This window comes from Rhincodon typus, chromosome 12, assembly GCF_021869965.1.
Source record: "Rhincodon typus isolate 14 chromosome 12, sRhiTyp1.1, whole genome shotgun sequence".
NCBI lineage: Eukaryota > Metazoa > Chordata > Chondrichthyes > Orectolobiformes > Rhincodontidae > Rhincodon > Rhincodon typus.
Window position 1 is genome coordinate 7,368,764 of NC_063343.1, and position 26,453 is coordinate 7,395,216.

A 26,453-nucleotide genomic window follows, 5' to 3' on the forward strand; every position below is an offset into this window, starting at 1 on the left:
TTCCTGCTCCTCTGATGCTGCTTGGCCTGCTGTGTTCATCCAGCTCTACACCTTATTATCTCAGATTCTCCAGCATCGGCAGTTCCTACTATCTCTGATCAAATAGAATTCCTGGTTGTCTCCATTAGAGGGCATGGTCCTCACCCCAAATCTCAAAGTGGGCAAGACCCATCCATATGAAAAGGCCACAGATCCCTCCTCCCAAAGTGATAATGGGGAATCGGAATGAATCCATGTCAATCTTAGAAAAGCCAAAGGATTATTCATGGACTAGGAATGAAGATGTTTACTAATAATGTCTTTACCCTACCAAAAATAAACTCTCATTTGGGATATTAAAATATCTTACCATTTTATCCAGCTGCCCATGCTGCCTGTAACAGTGAGCCTAAATAATTTACAGCAGCCCAAAAGCATAGACAGCACTGGGCACAATTTGCATCTGGAAAATGCCAGAACATGTACCTTTTTTTTACACCAACATCACTGCTTTAGATAACCTTGGAGTTTTCTCTTTTTCATAAGCAAAGCATTCAGAGATAATTTGAATTTGTATAGCAGGATCTAAGGAGCCAAAACTGACATGTCCATTTTCCTACTTCTTATTAAGCGGCATTAACATGACTGATGTGTGTCTGAATATCTTGTTGGGTTTATGCTCATGAGGTTTCTGTCTTTCAGGCAAGGTGGCTGGTGACATTTTTAAAGACAACGCAATCCTGTCTAATCCTGTGGCTGGGCTTGTGGTGGGGATCTTGGTCACTGTCTTGGTGCAAAGCTCAAGTACATCAACATCCATCATTGTCAGCATGGTGTCATCAGGATGTAAGTAAACCCATCCCGTCTACAGGAAGGTCAAGCCAACCCAAGACATAAAGGCAGGAGGAGAGAAATAGAGACCTCAATGCTCACCTTAAATCACTACCATTTGTGAAAACCATGGATAAAAATCACAGCACATCTGGATCATGAATGGTGATTTCAATGACCCTATTATTGGGAGAACATTGGAAAAAGAGATAGCTGAACACATACATGTATTTTCAAGTAATATATTAATTGTCAGAGATGATCTGAGAACAGAATTTTTTGTTTCGTTTTCCCCTTTTTGTAATTATTAATTCTCACTTGGCACCGTGGCTCAGTGGTTAGCACTGCTGCCTCATGGCACCAGGGACCTGGGTTTGATTCCAGCCTCGGGTCACTGTCTGTGTGGAGTTTATATATCTCCCCATGTCTGCATGGGTTTCCTTTGGCTGCTTTGGTTTCCTCCCACAGTTCAAAGATATGCAGGCTAGGTGGATGGCCAGGCTAAATTGCTCATAAAGTTGAGGAATGCGCAGATTAGGGAATAAAGTTGGATGTTCTTTGGAGAGTTAGTGTAGACTTCATGGGCCAAATGGCCTCTTTCTAAACTGTAGAGATTCTATGACTTGAAAGGATATGGATGACATTTATCTCGGGTATTTTAATCAAGTCTATAACTCATTAGAAACAACAGCTCGTGTCAGCTTTTAAATATAGGGGCAATGAATGTTTAGGGAAGACTAAAGCTATCGTCTGAGCTTTCCACCACAAATTCTCTACCATTGTCACAACTATTACCTAAGACTACCCCTTTGTAGTCTTGGTGTCTTCTTCAAGCCTCAGATGAGATAATAACGCCATATCCTCACAAGATCATCTACTACAACCTAGATAATATCACCTGTGTCTGACTCTGTCTAAATCCATCAGTCTTTGCTGCCTCCAGACACAATTGTTCCTTTGCTCTCATTCCACCTCTCCCATTCTTCACCCTTAATGTATTTCAGGTCATTCATAGATCGATCTCCATTTCATATTTTAGACGGTGACCGATCAGCCTCCCTTCTATTAGGAAGTTTCATTGATGTTTAAATCCTTTTGTGTTTGCTTTTCTAAATTTGCAGCCCCCTAGTTGCTCTACCCTTACCCTAACAAATTCTCTGGTCAGAATTTGAGGCTGCCTGGAAGGGGCAAAATAAAATCAGGTGGGTGTTGGATCAATGCCCATCACTTAGCTGTGCCCACTGGCTGGGCAATTTTCCTGTATTTCATCAACTGATGCCTTAAGTGGCCAATTATTGATCACCTCAGGACCAACTCCACTACTATTGGTATTATATCACACACCATGACACCATGTGTCAACAATTGCAGGTTAGGAAGACAGTGCTTGAGGATTTTGTGTTTAATAGAGACACCCCTGTGTCTCTTCACCACTGATTGCATGACACTGTTCCTCCTACCCATGATTCCCTCTCACCAAAGCATGCCTGTGAGACTGTGAACTTAACTTGATCTCCAGCTCTAGAGATAGTAGGAACTGCAGATGCTGGAGTATCTGAGTTAAAAGGTGTAGAGCTGGATGAACACAGAAGGCCAAGAAGCATCAGAGGAGCAGGAAAGCTGATGTTTCAGGCCCGAAACGTCAGCTTTCCTGCTCCTCTGATGCTGCTTGGCCTGCTGTGTTCATCCAGCTCTACACCTTGTTATCCTTGATCTCCAGCTCCTCTTGCTGCTCATCATTGAGGACAGACTGCAGACTCATTGATGGCCACCACTCCCAGTGGCACTGTTGGTGCAGGAGAGCCCCAGCCCTGGTAGCTTTTGGAGTTGGGACATCCTTCCACAAGCATGAGGACGACATGACCTCAGGTAGTTCACTGCCTGATAACCGTAAAATCTGGTCATGGCTTTCCCAAACAGGCAGAGGCAGAGTCATCCCAACTTTTCAGATGGAGGACAGGGTCACAGCCTTCTAGTAAAATCCAGCCGCTGTTCCTCTGACTTATATTTTACACATTCTCACCCTCTCAATGGTTTCCACGTCTCAGCCATTGAGGGTACCCATTCTGGAATTATCAACCTAAACTGACCATTAATCCAGTTTCCACCCCCTCCTTTAAGACCATTATTAAAACACATCTCTTTAGGTAAATCCTTCTATTATCTTCTTTGGGTTGCCTTCCACTTTCCCTAATATTTTTTCTCCAACTTGTACTAGGTTTTTTTTTACCTATTTTTCACTTCTCCTAGGAGATCACTTGCTCTTTGAGTTTTGGTAGGAAATGTGTCTATTGTCTCTAGGGATGCAACTTACCTATGTGGAAGGAACTAAGTACAAGCTGAAGGTTTTGGGGGTGGCTCTCGGATTGCCTAGCTGACCTCAAATAGGTTTGAATTTCTGTTGCAATATCTTGCCATGCCTTAACCTTTGTCAGATTCCCTGTGATGATCAGGGCCTTTGACTTGACACTTTGCGAAAATACAGACTTTCCACCGCATGAGCTTGCACAGATTTCTTTACCTAAGATTTCTAAGGCACTGATGCGTTGTTTGTGTAGTTTTCACAAAAGTTTCTGTTGAAAAATTTGGATAAGTCCTCAAACATTCCCATTTGGAAGAGGGATATAAACTCCTTTAACACATCAATGACTCTTGACTCATTTGCTCTAACATATTGGGTTACAAATTCGCCTTGGTCTTGAATGGATGAGAAAATCAGACAGAGTATTAGAGCAGCTGCAGCTTTTCTCTTCCATGTTTCATTGCTGCTAAGATGAATTTCTATCCCACTCTATCCTTGGATCTCACTACAGTGGAGCTCCATACCTCACTCATTCTTCCCTTCCTCTTAAAATCTACAGGCTATTAAAATCTTAACCAGCCGTTACCCAACCACAACTTCTGGGATTACCTCATTATCACTGAATCCAAGTTCCCATTGATGAGGCTGTGTTTGAAGAGAGAGAGAGCAGGTCGGACAACCAACACTGCAGAGTGGGATTTGTAAATTTACCTTTTCTCTTTCCAGCCCTTGGTGGTTTCTTGTGAGTGTGGGTCCTAGTCCTTCCATTGGGCTACTCAGTAAACATTAAATCACTGATGCCGAACGAGTTGTGGGCTGATATCAGATGCACCCAGTACGTACAAAGGGGAAAAGTCCATCCCAAACAGTCAACTCTAAGGCTCCGTGTGTTACAACATACACACTTTCCCCAGGCATCCAAAATCCATGAGAAATGAAAAACAATCATAGATAGTTTCTGGACCTAATTTGGATAAAATTAATCCAGAAGATTTCTCATCCAAATCGTAGGTTATCCAAACTAGTCAATGACACCACTGGCCTTGATTACGGTGTCTGTAGAGGCCTAGCCTTGTGCGATGTCAAATCTACCCCAACCAGAGACAGGTCCGGCTGTGGTCTGAAATAATTCATGAATTAATGCCCACAACATGAGCTAGCAGCCTCTTGCAGGCATCGATACTCTTGGAAAAGACCCACCTACCGTCTAATTCTAACTTTACATGACCTGACATTGTGAGACTTTGACAGCTACCTCAGCTAGATGATCTGATGATGGTCAGTATAAGTGAATATATATACCAATAGATAGGTCAGTCTTATTGCAATGTATCAGGAACACTTTATGATCATCTGCAATGTTGTGTGGCACAATCTACATCTGAAGTATACAGTAAACATGAACTCAACTTATACTTTTTTTTATCTTTTCAGTACTAGGAGTGCGTTCTGCAATTCCTATCATCATGGGATCTAACATTGGAACCTCCGTAACCAACACTATTGTAGCCCTAATGCAAGCTGGAGACAGAAATGAATTCAAACGGTAAGATTGTCCAATAATTATTTTTATAGAATCTACAGTGTGGAAGCAGGCCATTCGTCCCATTGAGTCCACACTAATCCTCTGAAGAACATCCTATCTAGACACACGCCCCCACTCTAACCCTGCATTTTCCATGGCTACTCCACCTAGACACTACGGCAATTTAGCATGGCCAATCCACCTAACCTCCACATCTTTGGGCTTGGAAGGAAACCAGAGCACTCAGAGGAAACCCATGCAGACACAGGGAGAATGAACAAACTCCACACAGACAATTTCTTGAGGGTGGAATTGAACTCAGGTCCCAGGCACTATGAGTTACCAATGCTATTCACTATTATGTTACAGCAATTAGAAACTTTTGAGATTGCGATTTTTTCAAAGCATCTGAGATTTGAGTATGAGCTTGCTTCCATGCAGGCCAATGAGTTCTGTCCTAGTCAGGATTAATAATTGAACCCCATATAACATTGTCCTCAGTACTCAGACTACCTACTGGTGTAGTGATCATATGTAAGGCCTTTAAACTTTCTATGGTACTAATCCAACAAATTAGGCCTGAGGATTGAGTAGCAGGCATATCCACTTTCAGACTTATTCTAGCTGTGTGCCAAGGTGCTGGCTGTCAAACAGACAATTGGAGATCAGAAATTAAATTAAGAATTTACGTATCTATGTCAATGAAACATGGATCAGATATCAACACCAGAATGTGGTTTAGGATTTGATAGTCGAGTGGTAAATTGGCCTACTGTAATATGAAAATCAGTACATGACCTTGAATATTTGGTAACAATGTTGTCAATGGGTAAACCCATTACCTTTGCTTCCACTACCCCCTAGCTGTCCTGGAAATACATGACAACAGACCCCAAGGTCTGGGCAGTTCTCCCAACACATTTTGCAAGGGGCCACCATTCAAAGCCAAGCATGAAGTTCCCATTTTCGCACTTGCAGTGTGAAACTGCAGTTCAACAAGTGCATTCCATTAAGTCTCAGGTTAAAATTTGTAGATCAGTGGATGTCTTAACTACGTGGGGGAACAGGGCCCATCCTGAATTTGTCTGTGACAAGTTCTGCCAGCCCCATTTCCACCAGGCGTTACTGGAATACAAACAGCTCATGAAAACCTTGGTCAATCTCCCCCAATCCAGGAAACTGGGAGCAAATTATCTCACCATCATTACAGCTCTTGTTGGGATCAGGATAGACATTGAGACCTAGGCATGGGGTCTTGTAGATCCATATAAAGCTCAGGCCATGTGCTTATCAATGAACTAACAGGGGATCATCTCCCACTGACTCTGTGACCTGAACTGCTCATGTAAGTTTTCTCTCAAGTCGTTGCCACACATTTTTTTTTTCAATGAGTCACAGGGCCTTTGCAGGTGCGACAGTTCATGATTGCTTCAACTGGCTTTCTGTGCTGGTGCTGCTTCCGATCGAGGCAGCCAGCGGCTTCTTATATCGACTCACCAAGGTTGTGGTGGGCAGCTTCAAGATCCAGACAGGGAAGGATGCTCCAAACCTGCTTGGTATCATTACCGATCCATTCACCGACCACATTATACAGGTACGGACCCCAGTTCTTTTATTAGTGCCATCGACGCTGCCTTCTCGCTATCTGCCAATTTTTGACCCACAATTCGTGGACTCGTGAGGTCAACTCTTCTCTTTCCTCCATGACTTGCCTGGTAGGGTAGACAGAAGAGCTAGCGGTATCCCTGCTTTCTGTTATACACAGGAATTCCATATCCCTATTTCCCCCACTGATCAAGAGGATTCAGTGTGTTACATATATAATGCAAACTGAACATGACAACATGATGCAGTTTGTTTCATTTTAAATTGGTGGACATCCGGACGCAATGCTTAAGGTTCAAGTGGATCAAAAAAGACCATTGGGGAGAATAGTCCCTCTCCGTGCTGTGCATTCCATGTGATTCTATCCCACCAAAATATCCAAATGCAGTTTAGATTTCTGTGCCTTATTCCAATTAAGTGTTATAGTAATATCATAGAGTCATAGTTGTTCAGCACGGAAACAGGCCCTTCGGTCCAACTCATCAATGCTGACCAAATATCCCAATCTGACTGAATCCCATTTGCCAGCATTTGGCCCATATCCCTCTAAACCTTTCCTATTCGTATACCCATCCAGATGCCTTAAAATGTTGCAATTGTACCAGCCTCCACCACTTTCTCTGCCAGCTCGTTCCATACACGCACAACCTTCTGCCTGAAAAAGTTGCCTCTCAGGTCCTTTGAAAGTCTTTCCTCTCTCTCCTTAAACTATGCCCTCCAGTTTTGGACTTCCCCATCCTGCGAAAAAGACCTTGTCCATTCATCCTGTCCATGCTCCTCATGATTTTATAAACCTATGTAAAACCACACCTCAAACTCTGACACTCCAGGGAAAATAGCCCCAGTCTATTCAGCCTCTCCATGTAGCTCAAACCTTACAACCTTGGCAACATCCTTGTAAATCTTTTCTGCACCCTCTCACGTTTAACAACATCTTTCCAACAGCAGGGAAACCAGAATTGAATGCAATATTCCAAAAGTAGCCTAACCAATGTCCTGTACAGCTGCAACCTGACCTTTACTGTATATTAATATGCTACCAAAGTAAAACTCACAATTATGTTCACAAGTGATTTCAAGGTTCATAGCCTTTTGTTGCAAGTTTTTTTAAAATCGCAAACTGGAATGAGGAAACACTCAAACTTAATCAGTGTTGTACAATTGGTTCACTTTTTATATTGCTAACGGCTCCTATTAAAATGTCAATAGTTACATCACCAAAGACCTGCAGGTACCAAATATCATTCCTTTAGCTGTTCTGTTCAAATCAGAGTTTGTTTTATGCTGATCAAAACAGGAATTGACTTAAATTTCTGAGACACTGCTTTGATTCATTTCCTGCTGTCATGATTCTATCACTGTTCAACATTTGAAAATTGCAAAAGAATTAGCACTTGGATGACCTTTTAAAAAGTGTTCATTCGAGAAATAGCATTGGAAAATGTCTACTTGAAATATATGAGTTATGTAATGCCATTGCTAAGCTATGTGTTTTTATTCACCTGTGAATGCATACTTGTTCTTCATTATTTGAACTTTAATCCAGCATGTTGCTCTACCATTTTAGCAGACTGGAGTGAGATTTTAAGGAGGTGAAGGCTAAGTCAGGTCATTAAATGTAGTTGCCAGATAGAGGTCCATTGTTTCATAGAGTCATGGAAATCTACAGTGTAGAAGAAACGTCCTTTTGGCCCATCGCATCTGTGCCAATCAAAAACAATCACCAAACTATTCTGACCCTGTTTTCCAGCATTAGGCCTACAGCCTTACATACCTTGACATTACAAATGCACGTATAAATACTTCTTCAATGTTATCAGGGTTTTCTACCTCTACCGCACATACAGGTAGTGAGTTCCAGATTCCCATCGCTCTCTGGCACACAGCTGAGAGCTACACTATGAGTGAAATCTCCTTTATACAATACTGTAAAGCATTGGAGATCACCTTAGCTTCACACAGAAACCTGAACCTCACTGTTGGCTAGGATATCCACCATCGGACTCTGTATTCTGTAACCACAGGCAATGTCACGATAGGATGAGTTCTCAGTTCAATTGAATGCTTGTGCAATGTATCTTGTTTCCTTTGGTTTTGATATTGTGTCTTATTCTTAGCTTGATAAATCTGTCATCACTGCAATAGCGATTGGGGATGAAAGTTTTCGAAACAAGAGTCTCGTGAAGATTTGGTGCATCAAAAGGACTGTTCAAGTAAGAAAGTATCTTGGGCCTTCAGTAATGTCAAATATTGCTTCAGATTTAGTTTGAGGTGGTGTGCATTGGGGGAGTGGTCATTGGGTAGCACAGATTAATCTAACCGCCTGATGTATGGGATAGTGTCCCACAGTTCCTTTAACATTGCTGGATCAGAATTCTGGAATTCCATAACCAATAGCATTGCGCCACACAGACTGATGTGGTTCAAGCTGGGCGTTGGCCACTATGTTCACATCAAGTCAAGTAAGGAAGAGTGACCGTTTAGCTGGTCAAGCCTAATTTGCCATTCAATGAGATCATGGAACGTGAGCAGTGTTTACAAGGCCAGTTTTAATCGTCGACAAATAAAAAGAAAATTCCACTAAGTGCGACCCAGTTGCTCAAGGTACAACTGTGGAGGTGGAGTCAAGGAAGGGATGGATGCATTAAGTTTAGGGTCAGAGAAGCAGAGAGCTTGGAGGTTCTAGTGTTCGGTGATTATAAAGGTTGCAAAAATTAGGTAATAAATTTAAAGCAAGGGCAAATCTAGTGCTTCCATTCATTCTTATCAAACCTAAGTCCAAAGATGTGAGTTAAGGCAAATGGCAAAAGAATCAAAGGCAAAGTGAGAGGAAATGTTTGTGTGCAGTGAGGTGTTTCGATGTGGAATGCACAGTGGAACCGATTCAAATGTGGCTTTCAAAAGGGAATTGGATTAATGTCTAAAGAGAAGAAGAATGATTGAGGTATTGAGGAAAAGCAGCGGAGTGACACTGGACAAAATGCCCTTGGAGAAGATGGGCTGAATAGCCTAATTAATGATTCCCTAATCTTCAGCTGAGTTCTAACCAGTCTGTCATTTTGATGTCATGTGACACTTTTGCTTTTGCACGCTCTTGCTCTATTTCTAAAGCAACATTCAAATATGCCACGTAGAAAAATTCTCAACTTGTACTGCCACCATTCAAATACCTGCACATGTGAATCTTTAGGTTTCTTTGCACCCTTTCAAAGCCAGGTACCATGATCTGATTTCTGGAATAGGAAATGCTGGCTCAATGCAATAGGCTTGGGGGAAATCTATGGAGGGAGAAACAGTTAACACATCAAGTCGATAACCTATTGTTAGAACCGGAAGGAGTTGGTGATTAAAAATTTTATAAAGAAGGGGAGAAGGAGTAAAGGATGAAAGGGGAGGTCTGGGGGGGCGGGTGTGGGAGGCGAGGGGACACGAAAGGGAGTGTGGGAGTGAAAATCAGGAAACAGAAGAAAAGAGGCAGAATTTAGAATGGAAATAAGAAGTGAAAGGTAAAGAGAAAAGGAGAACAAACAAATTATGTTGGTTGTAGAAAAATAGAAAGCTTGGAAATTCACTTACAGATCCATAAACTATAATAATATGGACCAGAACGTGAGGAATTGGAACTATTTTGCATAATAATTTTAAAACCAGCACTGACATATGGGCTGAAAGTACTATGCTACATTATAGATGTCTATAACTCTCTAATTCTATAAGAAAAAATTGGGAATAATGAATTAAATAGCAGAAGGTTAATAGAATACCAAAGTGAAACAACAGACAGAATAAAAACAGACAGGAAATCAAATTAAATATCATTTAATTTTATGTCTATCTGTTCTGTGTTTTCCTTTACCTCTATAAATTTAAATCCATGTGATCATGATAAAAGTATAGCATAAAGTTGGTTACTTGTGTTTATTTGTCTTCAGAACAGGAGGTCACTTCTGAAGAAAGGTCACTGGACCTGAAAAGTTGACTCTGCTTTCTCTCCACAGATACTGCCAGACTTGCTGAGTTTTCCCATCAATTTCTATTTTTTTTTTCTGATTTCCAGCATCCGCAGTTCTTTCTTTCGTATACGTCAAGATCTGTATTGTGTGTGAAAGAAGCCTGGAGGTTTAGAGATATTTGTGCCCACATTCCTGATAAATATATTTCCTCACAAAGCTGGTGTGTGTAATTCTAATAAAAATATGTCTGTACAGATAGCCCTTTCCTTTATGGCTCTCAAATGTCATAGAATCATAGAAACACTACAGTGTGGAAGCAGGCCATTTGGCCCATTGAATGCACACAGAGCCTTTGAAGAGCATCTCACCCAGAACCAACCCCTACCCTATTGCCCTAGGCCCACATTTCTCCATGGCTGTTCCACCTAGCCTGCACATCCATGGACACTATGGACAATTTAGCATGATTAATCCATCTTACCTGCATATTTTTGGACTGTGGGAGGAAACCGGAGCACCCGGAGGAAACGCACACAGACACAGGGAGAATATGCAAATTCCACACAGACGGTCACCTGAATTTGAAATCACACCCAGGTCCCTGGCACTGTGCTGCCCTGATATCAATGAATATTATTCTTTACATCTCCCAGTTTTGAAGGTTTGGCTACCTCTGGTAGAGACTTTCAAACTCCATCACAAATAGTTGTTGCAAGCACAGACCAGAATTCTCATATTCCTCTAGTGATATATAAATGAATACAAGCCAAGCAATTTTAGGACTGATGTGAAGAAGATTTTCCTTACATGATGAGTGTTTAAGGCATGGAATAGACTCCTGCATAGGGGTAAAAACCTTTGCAACCCCTTAAAAATGCTGATAGATGCTGTGGTTCTTCAATCTCGATGGATGAGTTTTTTCATCCACATCCAGGTTGCAATGATGTTGATAAAACCACCTTAAAACTGACTGCTACTGTAGTCTTTTGTGGACTTCCTGGTGTGTGTTAATGGGACCTTGTTTACAGCTACAGGACAACATCACTGTGGAAAGTCTAGAGAAGTGCTCATCACCTGAATCATGCTGGCAAGACAAGAATTCTACTTGGACTTTAGTCAACAGAACATATGAAGAAAACTTTGAGAAATGTACGTGTGAACATAATTTCTGCAATTTGGTGCTTGTTTATATATTTGTGCAAATGTATACTTTACAGAATAAGAACATAATGCTTTTGTTGATTAATAATAAGATTTGTAGTTACTTTTTAATAATGCCTTGACATCTCTTAGTATTCAGATATGAGATAGGCTGATTTTTAATCATTAGGAGATTCAAGGGTTATGGGGAAAAGGAAGACAAGTGGAGTTGAGGATTGTCAGATCAGCTATGATCTCATTGAGTTTTGGAGCAGACTTGATGGGCCAAATAACTTACTTCTGCTCGTATGTCCTACAATATTAATGGTCTTACGGTTCATGTTCAGTTATATATCCATAAATAGACACACACACACACACACACACACACACGCATGCACATGCACACACACACAAAAAAACACACACATTACATACACACACACAGACACACACACGCGCGCGCGCACACACACACAAAAAAACACACACATGCACACACACACATTACATACGCACACACACGCATGCACATGCACACACACACAAAAAAACACACATTACATGCACACACAAAAACACACACACACACACACGCAGACACACATTACATACACATGCAAACATTGTTATTTTAGATATTTGCTGTTATTCTGTTGATTCTATAGCAATATGATGCAAAACAGTTTAAGGTTTTGAGACTTAGGTAGAAATTTACCAGCGGAGAGAACAGACCGAAAATTTGTTGGTTACTAAATACAAGAAGAAATAATAACACAATACACAGAGGTGGGGATTAGAAATGAGAGATAAGTTCAAGCAAAGATAAAAGTTAAAAGGCACATTGGTCAATCTCTGTGTTGCTCGTGAAGAATGGATAGGGGAATGTTAACAGTCAAACATTTGATTTTGGGATTCTTGGCTTTGCAAGTTAGTTGAAATTCATTTGTCCTGTTTCCTTTTGAATGGCTTCCTGGTTAACTAGCTTCTATTGCTCAGAGTGAGTGATTGTTACCTGCAATGCAGGGTTAATTAGTGATTGGTTCTTCTGCTGTGAACTTCACAGCGCACTGGCATTTGAACTCAGGCTAATGCTCATACATATCTCAGGCCACTGACAATGGCGAGCACCTCAAACTTGGAGAAAACCTTCTTCCAGTAGCTGAACCAAACCTCGTGCATTTCAGCAGTCGTAGTCAGCACATGGAAAATGAGTCATTGGATTGTTGAGAGTTTGGTGATTATGTTGCTCAGTAAGCCCTTCATCTGTTGTCAGTGCAGGAACCGCCTGTCTTAATCACAAATGACTGTTTGATCATTTGTTGTTTGTGCCTTATTTCCAGGTAACCATTTGTTTGTGAACTCCACTATGTCTGATCTAGTGGTGGGCCTGATCCTATTGGCTGGTTCGCTGGTGGTTCTCTGCACATGCCTGGTCCTGATCGTCAAGTTGTTGAATGCTATGCTGAGGGGACAAGTTGCTAAAGCCATCAAAAACGTCATTAACACTGGTGAGTGGCTGACTGTGGATCAAGGGCCTCATTCTATGCTGTACCTCTCAGTGCCTGCAGTGGATTTGCTTGTGCCACTTAACACAAATACTCAAGTTTTACCATTACTTCTGAGCAGAGGTTTAGCAAACCTAAGTTAAAGTGAAATAAAAGCATGAAGCACTCAGCTACTCAGGCAGCACATGAAAAGTAGAATTTGGCATTTCAGATTAATGAACCTTCATCCAAAGGGTTATCAGTCTGACCTATTAAATCTGCCATCTTTCTGCTGTGGACGCTGACACATGTCCTGTGTGTTTCCTGTAGTTTGTGCTTTTAGTTCAGATTTCCAGATACATTGCACTTTGTCCAGTCAGAATTATGCTGAGAACATGTACATCTTGCCGGAAAAGATGGACCAGTCCAAAACTGTCAGTAATAAACTTCATAGGTAAAGCTCAGAAACTATGGATCAAGGCTACTTTAAACAGTTGTCTGGCCTCAATCCTCATTGCCAGGATGGAAGGAAGACCACAGAAGTGGGAACCGAACATCTCAACACTCTATCAGGCTACAGAACTTTTCATGATATCTCTTTATATCTCCTAATTAGAGTTAGCAGTGGTATTTGACGGGAAGTGTGATGTGAGAAGTTGCTTTCCATAAAGGATAGGGTAACAGAAGTTAAATTTTAGAAGACATCAACACCCACATCAATGCAGGAGTTCAGCAACGGGACCCATGATATCAAAGGCTGTCGAGTAATGGGTTAATTGTACCAATACTGTAACAATAGCTTGTGATGTGCACAAGGAGGTATCACAGGATGGTTTCAGACCACATGGGCATTGAGAGGTTGGGGCTTCTTTCACTGGGGGGGGGGATGGGTAGGGAGTTGAGAATGACATTATGGAGGTTTACAACATCATAAGGGATATATAAAGGGTTAATGGTAGGGGTCCTTTTCCGAAGATGGGGGATTTCAAGACTGGGGGGGTTGAGCATTAAAGGTGAGAGAAGAGATAAGAAACGATGAGAGGAGCAATTTTATTTTCACTGAGGGTGGTTCATGTGTGGAATGAATTTCCTGAGGAAGTGGTGGATGCGGGCACAGCTACAATGTTTAAAAGACACTTAGGAAAACTTTGGAGGGACATGGGCCAGGAGCAGGCAGGTGGGACTAGTTTAGTTTGGGATTATGTTCGGCATGGATCAGTTGGACCAAAGGGTCTGTTTCTGTGCTGTATGACTCTATGGCACCCTTCCACCATGCTTATGCATACAGCTTTCTGAATAATAAGTATTAATTGTTTGTACAGTTGCATTGTGTGTAGTTCTAATCCATCCTAAGCTCTCAGATACTTGTGAGAGATATTTCATACAAAGGCGAAGGTGAATGTCAATCATAGAGGGACAAAGGACCACACATGGTTGTACTTAAAAGAACAGAATATCTCCACATATAATGACCAGAGTAATTTAGGTCAGGAACTTTACCCCCAAACACCTCTTGGTAGTCAACAAAGCCATATCTATAGGACAAGAGAATGGATTACTGCATTTACAGAAGAAACTCAATACTCTGGCGTTAAATAATAAGTAAGTAGAAATGTGTGAAATAGCATGAAAACTCTTTAATTGCCGCTGGGTCAATATTCTGGAGCATGCTACATAACAGAGTGTGCAACACCTACTACTGCAGGGACTGTAGCAGCTCAAAACGAAGACCACCACTGGCTTCTCAAGGCCAACTAGGAACGGTCAATAAATGCCAGACTTGCTATTGACACCCAAATCCCAAAGCCAGATGAAGTAAAAATGCTATTGCGGGGGACTGTTACCTTAGCCTGTGGACTAATCATAAAATTATATCCTAAGAAGCAAATTCTAGTTTGCAGATTTACAGTTGAGGATAAAAAATTTCCAATGATCATGAATAGCAGGTCAGTAGTTATTGAGACTGATCACTTTCTGATCAGTGAGGTGAATGATTGTAACTGCTGATGCTCAGACAGATGGCAAATCAAACCTATTTCATGCCATGTTCTCTCTTTGATTTCAGATTTCCCATATCCATTTGGTTGGTTGGCAGGGTATCTTGCCATGATGGTGGGAGCTGGCATTACATTCGTTGTCCAAAGCAGCTCAGTGTTCACTTCAGCCATCACTCCCCTCATTGGTAAGCTCATAGGCCTTTCAATGTAGCGGCCAAACCATAAAGTGTCTCTGAATCATGGAATTACTGCATGCACCTAGGCCATTGGGCCCATTATGTCTGTGCTGGCTCTATCAGTCCCCATCATTTACAATTCTTTCCCTTTCAAGCATATATCCACCATCCATTTGATAGTTTTAACCAGACCCATCAAGGACTCCCAAGTTATTGCAGCTCTCGACAGATACCCCAAGTTGTCAAATTCCAGGGTGAGCTACAATGAACTGACGCTTCTTCGTTACACACCTACCCACTTGGGTAATCACAAAATGATTAATTTACAAAGTATCCTCTGTCTTGTGGATATCTTTCCCCCAGACCCAGATACATTTCTATTCAAAAGGAGCCAATTTATTCATGCTGTCATGAATTAAAGAAATGAATGATTCATTAGTTCCTAAATACACAGATGATAAATGATAAGTGAGTCAAAAAAGGAACATTTTAAGTAATATAGAGATCAGTCTTCATGGCTCACTTGTGAAGAATACATAATTGAATATTGATAACTGATTAGTCAAATTTGGGATTTTTGGCTTTGAAAGTGAATTGAATTTCTTTTATCCTACTTCCTTTTGATGGTGGTTAGCTGTCAGCGCTGAGAGCAAAAGCGCCCTTTATCTACAATGCAGGGGTGACAAAGAGTCCTTTAACTGTGATGTTAGCTTTCAAACTAAGGCTAGCGCACAAATGTACACTGGTACCCACAAGCATCGCATTTCACTAGCACGTATTCTTCCGCTAGCACACACAGACCGTGGTTGTATTGGATTTTAACCTCTATCCTTGTACATTTTTAAAAGGAGAACACTCAAACATTGTCTCTTTCCCTGCTTTTCCATTGCATTCACAGTCTGAAATAGATCCCAAGAGATTACAGCTCTGTTTGTATTGCCTTTTGCCCTTGGAAGCTTCTTTGACACACGCAGGTATGACATTCCAGGTGTTTTCTCTCCAGACTGCCAGTGAATTTACATTCACAGTCATCCTGGTTGCTTCAGTCCTCTTTTAAACATCATATGTTGGAATTAAAATCCAGTGTGGCCATAGTAGGTGCAAGGTTGATAATGCCAAAAGCTACTAATGATTAGGCATTCGCCGCCCGTACAGACAATGTCTACTAGATCATAATATCGTCGAAAACAAAACGTGTCTTCACCTTTCCACTAATTCTTTTAAACTTGCTTCCTCATGAGATCAAACTTCCCACAGAAAGAAGATTTCTATTTTCACTCTCTTCATACCTTTTATAATTCTGAACACCTCCATTAAGTGTTGCATTAACCTTTGTGGGGCAGCATGGTGGCTCAGTGGTTAGCACTGCTGCCTCACAGTAAAAAGACCTGGGTTTGATTCTACCCTTGGACAACCATCTGTGTGGAGTTTGTGCATTCCCCCTGTGTTTGCATGAGTTTGCTCCAGTTTTCCTCCCACATTCCTTGGATGTGCAGGTTAGGTGGATTGTCCATAGTGTCCAGGTATGTGCAGACTGGGTGGATTAGCCGTTGGAAATCCTTTAATCATTCACAAGATGTGGGCATCGCTGTCTAGGCAGCATTTATTGCCCATCCCTAATTGCCCAGAGGGTAGTTCAGAGTCAACCACATTGCTGTGGGTCTAGAGTCACATGGAGACCAGGTAAGGATGGCAGATTCCTTCCCTAAAGGGGATGAGTGAACCAAATCGGTTTTTCCCCAACAATCAGCATTGGACTTATGGTCATTGTTAGACTCTGAATTCCAGATATTTATTGAATTCAAATTCCACCATCTGCCATTGCGGGATGCGAACTCGGGTCCCCAGAACATTACCTGGGTCTCTGGATTAACATTCCAGCGATAATACCACTAGGCCAGGAATCAGATCAACACAACACTCGCCTGAAATGCAAGGTTACAGCGATAGGATAGAGGGGCAAGTGTGGATGGGATGCTCTTTGGGGGGGGTCAGTGTAGACTTGATGGGTCAAATGGCTTTTTCAACACTGTAGGACCTCTCTGCTCTAAGGAGAACACTTCCAGCTTCCCTAACCTCTTGAAGGAACTGCTCCTGATCATTTGTACCCTACTGCTAAATCCTCTCTCCGAGGCCTTGACATTCTCTCTGCCCGGAATTTGTCACAACACTCTCATCAATGCCTAACTGATGATTTATAACAGCTTAGAGGAATTTCCTTTCATGTTCTATCTGATGAAATTCGGTTTTGGAGATGGGAAGGGTTGGAAAGTGGCGGAAAACCAAGTTAGGACAGCTCTTTTAAAGACCTGGACAAGATTCCTAGTGAGGTGCTGCCACTAGAATCAGTAACCCAATCAGTGAAGGTAGACCGGAAATCAGTGTCATTATGGTCTTAGTAAAGGGCCACTTCCTGAAAGTGTTGCAAGTTGGCTGGCATCGCAACTGGGTCCTTGCTGTGTCAGGAACCTGGGAACACTCGGAGGCATTCAGTCAGTGGGATGGAATAGATATAAATGCTGGTATCTGGGTGACACAACACTCAAAGTGTTATAATGGTCGCAAAATATGCCTGCTATCCCAACCGCCCTGAGGATCCCTCAGCATACTAGACTTAGTTTTTATAATAGCCTGCCTGGATCCTTTAATGGGTGGCTCCATTTTGACGTACCCTCTGGGTGTCGCTGTTCCTCAGCAGTGTTCACTGTCCCTAAAGGGCTATCAGCTAACTCTCCCATCATGCCCTCTGATTGCCAACCACCCTCGAGCGTATGTGCCACCTGTTACCCTAAACTGGATGGTAAACTCGGAGGCAACCTGTTGATTGGGCACCACTTGTAAGGTTATGCAAGTGGGTATGTGACTGACATTGTCTAGAACCTGGAAACTATCCCAGTGCCTGTGAATAATATCATTCCAGAAGATTCTCGTCTCTACCTCAATCAATCAGGCCAAGGATGTGAACTGAGCCACATTATCAACTTGTCCTAACACCTTCAAATAATTCGTGCAGAAACCCAAGTCTCGTGTTTCCTTCTACCCTCTTTAAAAGTGCAACAGTATCTTAGGCAGAATTTCATCATTCTCTAGATAGTGGGTTCATAGCATGGGCTGGGCAGTAAGATATTGGGGGGATTATATCGGGAAGGGGAAGCGAGGTGGGTCATCTGTCCCAATATTTAAAGGCCTTCAAAGGGACACATTGCAGGTGGATAGTGGTACAATGGTAATACAATCAGACAAGTAATCCAGAGCTAGATGCTCATGGTCTAGGCACAAGGAGTCAAGCTGGTGGAATTTAAATTCTATTGATAAATCTAGAATTGGAAGCCACTCTCAGTAATGGTATTCATGAAAGCTTTCAGTGATTGTTGTAGAAAGTCATTCATGGAAGGAAATCTGCCATTCTTTACGCGTCTGGCCTATTTTTTTTTCCTTTATTCATTCACGGCATTTGGGCATTGCTGGTTAGGCAGCATTTATTGCCCCATCCCTAATTACCCAGAGGGCAGTTCAGAGTCAACCACATTGCTGTGGTCTGGAGTCACATGTAGGCCAGACCAGATGAGGATGGCAGTTTCCTTCCCTAAAGGACACTAGTGAACCAGGTGAGTTTTTTCGACAATTGACAATGGATTCATGGTCATCATTAGATTATTAATTCCAGCCATTTATCGAATTCAAATTCCACATCTGCCATGGAGGGATTCAAACCCGGGTCCCTGGAATGTTGCCTAGGTATCAGGATTAGCAGTCCAGCAATACTACCACTAGGCCATTGCCTCCCACTATGTGAATCCAGACCCATGGCAATGTGTTTGATTCTTAACTGCCCTCTGAAAATGGTTGAGCAAACTGTTCAGTTCAGGGGCATTCAGGGATGGGAAAAAGAACACCCACATCCCAAGAAAAGTAATTGCGAAGCTGCTAGTATTTTATGGATGGTGGAAGCAAATGGGACCCACTTAACTCTAACCCTAACCTTGACCCTCACCCAGTCCTCCTGGTACCCCCCTCACCTGGGACCCACCTCACCTGGGACCCACCTCACCCCCGTTCCACCTCATCCCAACACTGGAGATCCAAAATATCTTGTCAAGTTCAGCTCTTGAATTCTCACCTCAAAGTCTGAAGGTTCTGGGGTCAGGCTCCACTGCAGATGTTTCAGCAACATGATCTGGACTAACTCTCCACTGTGGTTCTGAGGGATGATACTGCACTCTCATTTCTCAGGTGACACTTTCAGTCAATGCTTGAACGATCTTCTCAAATCAGCTAAGTGGAGTGGTGAAGTGATGTTATGAAGAAGCCTTCTCAGTGTCCAGTCAAATATATATCTTTCAACCAACACCTAAATCCAGTCATTTGTTACACTACTGATTGTAGGAGCTGGCAGAAGGCACTTTACGTTGTGTTTCCTCTATCACATTAGTCATTACACTTGAAAAGTTCTCCCTTTCTTTTTTCCTTTCTGTTTTAATTACCCCTCCACTCCGTCCCCCCAACCTTCCTCATATCAGCTCCATTTTAATCCTGTACTTGGTCAGTTTTCTTGGTGCAATCATTTCTATCATTACCTGTAAAGGTTACTGGTGCGCCCATCTCAATCCTGCACTGACAGACATCTTATTATTCTGTGCATTTTCATAAAAGTCAGTCTTGAAGATCCATATCATTAGAATTTCACTGGATAATCAGTAAGACTCTAATGGTCTACAGTTCTGACCTCAGTTCTTAAATCACTGCACAAGGTTTCTTGGCTTGGATAAGTTAGGTACTTGATAAGCTGTGTGTACTGTTTGATTAGTTCCAGGGTGTGATGTTCTGTCATGTTGTCTAGGTATTGGAGTGATCAGCATTGAGCGTGCCTACCCTTTGACCCTGGGATCCAATATTGGCACTACCACCACTGCAGTCTTGGCAGCTTTGGCCAGTCCAGGTGACATGTTACCAAGTGCTTTCCAGGTAAAGCCATACCTCTATCACAAAGTTATGAGTCTTTCTATGTGGTGATGAACACAAATGGGGAAATACATCTAGGACTATATCGGATTTATATTTCAATAAATGTTCCCGATTTAGTTACCACTTCATTTCAAAATGTATTGACCTGGGATGGGACCTGGCTGTAGAGGTCATTGGAAATTCTCATTCACCTAATTTAAATCTTTCATGTGTGCATCTTGCTAATGCAATTCAGCAGGTATTGAGCCAATAATGTCCATCACATTATGTTCTAACATACCTACTCTCCAAAAGAACACAATGAGGAGGAGAAATCCCAATTCATTTTAACTCTCCTGAGATTGAGCACTGAGATCAATTATAGGTCAGTTTATTTTTTAAGTGACTGAAGTAAATAACATGGACCAAACCAAGGATTGAACATGACTCGTTGACTTTTTTGATGATCCCTTGAAAGTAATATGATCGGAGCTGATGTTATTAGATAGATCATATCCCACTTTTTACTAAACAAGGTGGTCTTTCACTGAACATAAGCATGCAGTTCTGCTGATTTCATTTTCACAATAAAACGGAAATTTATTATGCAAAAGAAATGAATAGAATAAATCAAGCGATTTACATACCTCTCTGCTCCTATGATGCTGCTTGGCCTGTTGTGTTCATCCAGCCCTGCACCTTGTTGTCTCCGATTTACGTACAATATAGTTTTTAAAATTCAGAAAAACATTGTAAATATATGATCCTATCTAACCTAACACCATCATTTTAAACTACTCAAATACCAAAGAGAGTTCTCCTGTTTATTAGATCTATATGTTTGACTTAACTTTCTTTCAATTCCCAGTCTTGGCACTTTGATAGTCTCTTGTTTTACACAATCAAGCTTAGATTTTTTCAGCTTCAAATAACCCCTTCACTGTTCTAACCAAGTACTTCAGGTCTGCAATTTCAAAAGAAAACCATTACACTGTAACCTATTTCCTAAAAATTCTGACCTAATTCCCTTCTTCAGAAGAAACTTCTTGATCTCGCTTCAAGTAGGTCTTTTGTGAACTGACGCTTAAAGCTTTCCAACTTAAGGGTTTTTCCTTAACCAGAACAAAAATAATCCTGGTTCCTTCACACTAGTTTTGAAAACTAGTACGCAATCACCACTTGAGAAAGCCTGACAAGTTAATTATTAAATCCACTCATTCACACAGACTAAACCACATGCCACTAGATCAAAATCTAAACTCTAAAATAAATTATATTTATATTGTATATAAAAATTCCCTTAAATCTGAAAGAGTCAGTTATGTAAAACATCTTGGAGTTGAGTAAGCTAAAATGTTTGCAGTTGAGATGATTTGCGCTGCAACTCTCACTTCAATTGCCCCAGTCTACTCACATGAATCTCTAAATCAGCATGTCACACACTGCCCGCTGAGGCTTATTGAATCATACAGTTGCCTCAAATCTTTGAGACAAAATTAAACTTGGAGTCCATTTTAGAACCAAATTTAACAGGTCATGGTCACTCCCCATCTAGAATGTCTTATCTTTCTACACCAGAAATGCTATCCTGTCATCAGCAAGGGGATCAAATTCCAATTGGTTTCTTATAGTGCCAAAATTTACAGTCAATCTTAATTCCAAAAAAAGATGTTCCACACTATCATGCTTGGACCAGTTAAGAGATGTCTTCTCGTAAATAACGAGGAACACCAATTTACATTTTACCTCTTCCTTTTTGCAGATCGCCCTTTCCCATTTCTTTTTCAACATTGCTGGGATTATACTGTGGTACCCACTTCCGATTACTCGTTTTCCTATCCGCATGGCAAAGACCTTGGGAGAACGAACTGCCAAGTACCGCTGGTTTGCTGTCTTGTACCTGATCATCTGCTTCCTTCTGCTCCCCTCGCTGATCTTTGGCCTATCCATGGCTGGTTGGGAGGTCCTTATTGGAGTGGGTGCCCCCTTTGTGGGCATCCTTGTCTTCATAGGCATCACCAATGTATTGCAAACGCGTAGGCCCAGTTACCTGCCCAAGAAGCTCCAGTCGTGGGACTTCCTCCCCATCTGGATGCACTCCCTGAAGCCAATGGACCGGGTCATAACCAACGCTGCCCTCTGCTGCACAGACCACTGCATTTGTTCCGACAAAACTGAGAACCAGGAGGTCGCAAGCTGCAGTGAGAAATCTCCACAGCTGAAGGTGAAGGCTGCCTGCGACAACCCACCCATCACCTACTCGGAGGAAATTTCAGTCGGTGCTGCCTCTCCCATATTGAACAGGTTGCCCGTGCTGGACATCACACAGCTGTAAGACCCTGTTGTGGTTTCCTCTTGTTTCCTTGACATTTTTTTTCAAAGATTGCAGAGTTCTTCTTTCTTCCTCCTTTTCCCCCCACTCCCACCACCTCAAAGCCTTTCGGCTCTGTCCCCAGGCCCTACAACTTGAACAGTGCGGGTATGGTTCTGACCGGGTTTGGGCACCACTGTATCTTCTGCAACTGGATGGTGTGAAGAGCTGTTGTTGGGAGAAGCCCACAAATGTTAGTTGAGTGATTCTAACTGCAACACATCCTGACAGTCTCCCCCTACGTACAGCCAACTAACAGAAAGATGTTAGAGCCTGTTCGAGTTGAATGGGGTAAAAATGCTGGACGGAGGAACATGGTGTGAAGCCACTGATTATCCATTAATTTGGGTTTTTAACTCTGGTTGGCCACAATTCTGTAGGCTTTATTAAATGAACTACTGTCCCACCCATTCACACAGATCCCCACCCCACCTTCTATACTGTATCATGTCTAATATCTTTTAGCCTGATTTTTAAAGAAAATGAAGAGAATGAAAGAAAACAAACACTATCTAGCCTTTCTTTCCTGGGTTGCTCCACGAAATGGCCAGTAGCTTGATCTTTAATTGCAAAGCAATCTTGGAGTTTTGTGCTTTTAATATTAGAAAGCAGGAAAGCAGCATTATTGATTGCAGTAGGTAGGAATTCTACACCTTAATGCCTTAGAATTCAATTTCAAAACTGTAGAGACAATACTACAGCGGATCACTTGGGAATATCAGTTACCAGGCTCACTTAGGTCACATCACTCTGCTAGAAAAAGATAAGCAGGTTTTATCTCCAAGCTACTTCTTTATACTCATTTCCAGAGACACATTGTGGCCTTATCTATCACTCCCACGCTCTTAAAGTACATTGCAGGGTGTGAAAACTCCCCTTCAACATTAATGGCCCATAGTATTTGCGAGCCATGATGAATCTGCATAATTGTTTCAGAGATAGTAGGAACTGCAGATGCTGGAGAATCTGAGATAACAAGGTATAGAGCTGTCAGCATCAGAGGAGCAGGAAGGCTGACATTTCGGGCCCAGACCCTTCTGTCCATTCTTGCTTTCCATGGTTTGTACCGACTTTATTTGATTAGCTCGATACCCCAGAAATTTCCCAAGTAAGGACATATTAAGAATCATTCAGATTTGAAATTGCAACTGGCGTTCACCTTAGAGCTCCTCTTAAGAGTTCTCATGCTACAATCCAAGCCAACTAAAGCGTAGTCATGCAGAGGTACAGAACTTGAATATTACTGGAAAAAAAGACAGATACTCATCAGGAAAATAAACATCAATGCAAAGCATTTTTGCATCGTGCACTTTTATTCCTACTTACCCTAATCCATCAGGTTTATTTTGGATCTTAATTAGCCAAGGCAATTCTAACAATGGGACATATCCTATGCTATTTATTAAAACAAACTACACCACAAAATAATGCAAAAGCATTTTATCCATATAATGCTTCCAATTATGAGTATACCTATTTACATACACATGATTGAGGATCAGACTGAGATCCAACCGTCCTGTCTCAACTTCCAGTCATTGATCAGACAACCTTTTCTGTTAGCTAACTACACTCTGAGGCAAGTCTTCTTTATATCTTTTAATTAACAAATTATCAAACTGACCACTGGCAAACATCACAAACGTGGCATCTCCCATGGCTGAGTTAATTAATTTATTCATTAAGACTTGCTCATTTCTTCTTGGAAAGAAGTTTATCTCTTGGTTGTTACAAATTCAGGCCTCAACCTTAGCTTAGTTATGCTGTTATCACCTTTATGTCATCTAATTAACCATGTGATATTTATAAAGCACAATTTTATGATCAAGTACTCTGTGTTCATAGAATCCCTACAGTGTGGAAGCAGGCCATTCGGCCCATTGAGTCCACATTGACCCTTTGAAGAGCATCCCACTCAGACCCACGCCTCCACCCTATCCCTGTGACTCTATATTGCCCATAGCTAATCAATCTCACCTGAACATCTTTGGAACATGGTAGGAAACTGGAGCATCCAAAGGAAACCCATGCAGACACGGGGAGAATGTGCTAACACCACACAAACAGTCACCCGAGACTGGAATCGAACCTGGGCCCCTGCCACTTCAAGCCACTGATCCACTGTGCTGTCCAAAATGTTAACTGATAAATTGTCCACATTATTACATCTAATGACCTAGTCTGTTTCAAAACATGACTCCAGAGACTGTGACTGTTCAGGCCATTACTGTTGAGTTTCAGCACTTAATTAAACACATACACACAAATTCTTTCAGATGCAGAAACATTAAACCACTGACCTTTCTAATCATTAGGTCATCACCAGCCTTCATATGCTTTTTCCTTCTAATTTGAATTCAGCTAATCTAACAAATTTTGAGTTAATATCTCCAGTATCTTTTCAGAACAGAGTGATAAATTGTCAGCAATTGGACTTTAATTAATAGAGGCATTACCATGGAGGATCCATGAGTTTGGTGATGACTGCCAAGTTTTGATTAAATTTTAATCAGGCAAGTTGGTTGTGATGGGTGAAGTAACTGCCCTGAGAAATGAAGCAGAGAATGGTTGCCATATGTTTTGTTGAGTTGAAACAGGAACATTTTGTGCTTTGATATTTCTTCTGAATTGTCCTGATGAGTCAAGACAAAAAATTTCAACAAAAATTTTGTCTGTTTTTCAGCAATATTCAAATTAAAAAGTAGTGATCTATATTCATTTGTACTAGTGCTCTGAGAATCCCATTTAATGATACTAAGGTAGGCAAACATATTTCACTACAAACTCTATAACCACACTTGTAATACCATTCCACATAGAATTACAAGAATAACTTGGATGTTTAAACAATGTTGTGTGATGTCAATGTACCATGAATAATCTGTAAATGATCTATGATTTAATATATAGATGGAATTCCATTTTCCTTTAATATTAGTTGAGGTATTGGGGACAAAATTTATATTGGCAGACTCTACAAAACAGGCCATAGCAAAATCAGCAGCTTGTTTTATACACAACCCAATTTTCTGTTCAATTATATTCAACGGCCTAGATGTCAGATGGGTTGCTGATTCATGATGGTCTTGCTCTGAAGTACTTCTGCATTGCACTGCTATCCCCATTGCTTTATCCACTTCATTAGTCCTCAATGGATGAACACATTTCACACATAAGAGTTTAAGTCATGTCACATGGTGCAATCCAAGAGTGCTCAGATGTTTACAAGCAAGTTGACCAGCAATCGATCAATCACAGAGGTTATAACCCATAGTAATGGTCGGAGGAAAAGCAGTCTCTTATTCAATGGAGGAAAGAAAATTGAGGTTTCATGCTGTGAGGCTCCACTTTTAGTTTAAAGCCTGAGTTTAACCCGGACAATCAGAAGGGCCTGATTCATGGTGCTGCCAAATGTCCCACTTAGTGGAATTTTAGGGGAACTGTGGATCGGATATGCCAACTTATTCATTTGAATCTCCAGTCTATTAATATGGGTCACTTCTTGGGCTCCTGCAGTCATAACAAATTTAATGTCTGTTGCCCTAAGTGAAATCCTGTCTTTCTTAGAGTATTTTGCAGTCTTCGGAAAATGTTGAGGACAGTAAACGCTTCCTTAACGTTCGCCTTTCCTTGGCGAAATTGGATTAAGCATTGCTGTTCTCGTAGCCTGTTTGAATTTATTGTTATGTTGTGGACATATTTTTTACTTAATACAGATGTAGAAGCTTTTACTTGAAGTCTTACTTTATTTTTCATGGTGCCAACAAAACATTTCAAAGGGTGAAGTTTGAGAGAAGTTGATGTATTGTTAACTACCCTGGATAGAATAAAACACAAGCAGCCTGGTAATCTAAACATAAAAATATAAGAACATAAGAAATTGGAGCAGATGTAGGCCATCGGGCCCATCAATCCTGCTCTGCCATTCAATAAGATCATGGCTGATCTTTTCACGGACTCAGCTCCACTTACCCACCCACTCACCATAACCTTTAATTCCTTTACTGTTCAAAAAATCTACCTGCCTTTGTCTTAAAAGCATTCAATGAGGTAGCCTCAACTACTTCACTGGGCAGGGAATTCCACAGATTCACAACCCTTTGGGTGAAGAAGTTCCTCCTCAACTCAGTCCTAAATCTGCTT

The 26,453-nt window shown here is 41.4% G+C and overlaps 1 protein-coding gene and 1 long non-coding RNA gene across 8 annotated transcripts in view; one reads left to right on the top strand and one right to left on the bottom strand.

Moving 5' to 3' along the window:
- LOC125484554 overlaps positions 1-22,642 on the bottom strand; it is a 78,712-nt gene extending 56,070 nt beyond the window's left edge. For 4 of the 7 annotated variants that reach the window (XR_007263392.1, XR_007263391.1, XR_007263389.1 and 1 more), the window contains exons 1-4: positions 20,587-22,642; positions 19,116-19,270; positions 10,155-10,333; positions 9,413-9,520 (exon numbers count right to left, since the gene is read on the bottom strand). This is a non-coding gene — a long non-coding RNA (uncharacterized LOC125484554). Of the gene's footprint in view, positions 1-912; positions 991-6,134; positions 6,350-9,412; positions 9,521-10,154; positions 10,334-19,115; positions 19,271-20,586 lie in introns of all 7 variants that reach the window. The other 3 variants (XR_007263393.1, XR_007263387.1, XR_007263388.1) reach the window with 2 other exon arrangements.
- LOC109936225 (sodium-dependent phosphate transport protein 2A-like) overlaps positions 1-26,047 on the top strand; it is a 41,618-nt gene extending 15,571 nt beyond the window's left edge. Inside the window, exons 4-12 of the mRNA XM_020534842.2 lie at positions 682-825; positions 4,547-4,658; positions 6,036-6,231; positions 8,360-8,455; positions 11,224-11,344; positions 12,679-12,846; positions 14,888-15,004; positions 19,836-19,960; positions 21,702-26,047. Coding sequence (XP_020390431.2) covers positions 682-825; positions 4,547-4,658; positions 6,036-6,231; positions 8,360-8,455; positions 11,224-11,344; positions 12,679-12,846; positions 14,888-15,004; positions 19,836-19,960; positions 21,702-22,274 — 1,652 coding nt within the window. The 3' untranslated portion in view covers positions 22,275-26,047. The remainder of the gene's footprint in view (positions 1-681; positions 826-4,546; positions 4,659-6,035; positions 6,232-8,359; positions 8,456-11,223; positions 11,345-12,678; positions 12,847-14,887; positions 15,005-19,835; positions 19,961-21,701) is intronic.
- Positions 26,048-26,453: the final 406 nt, after the last annotated feature.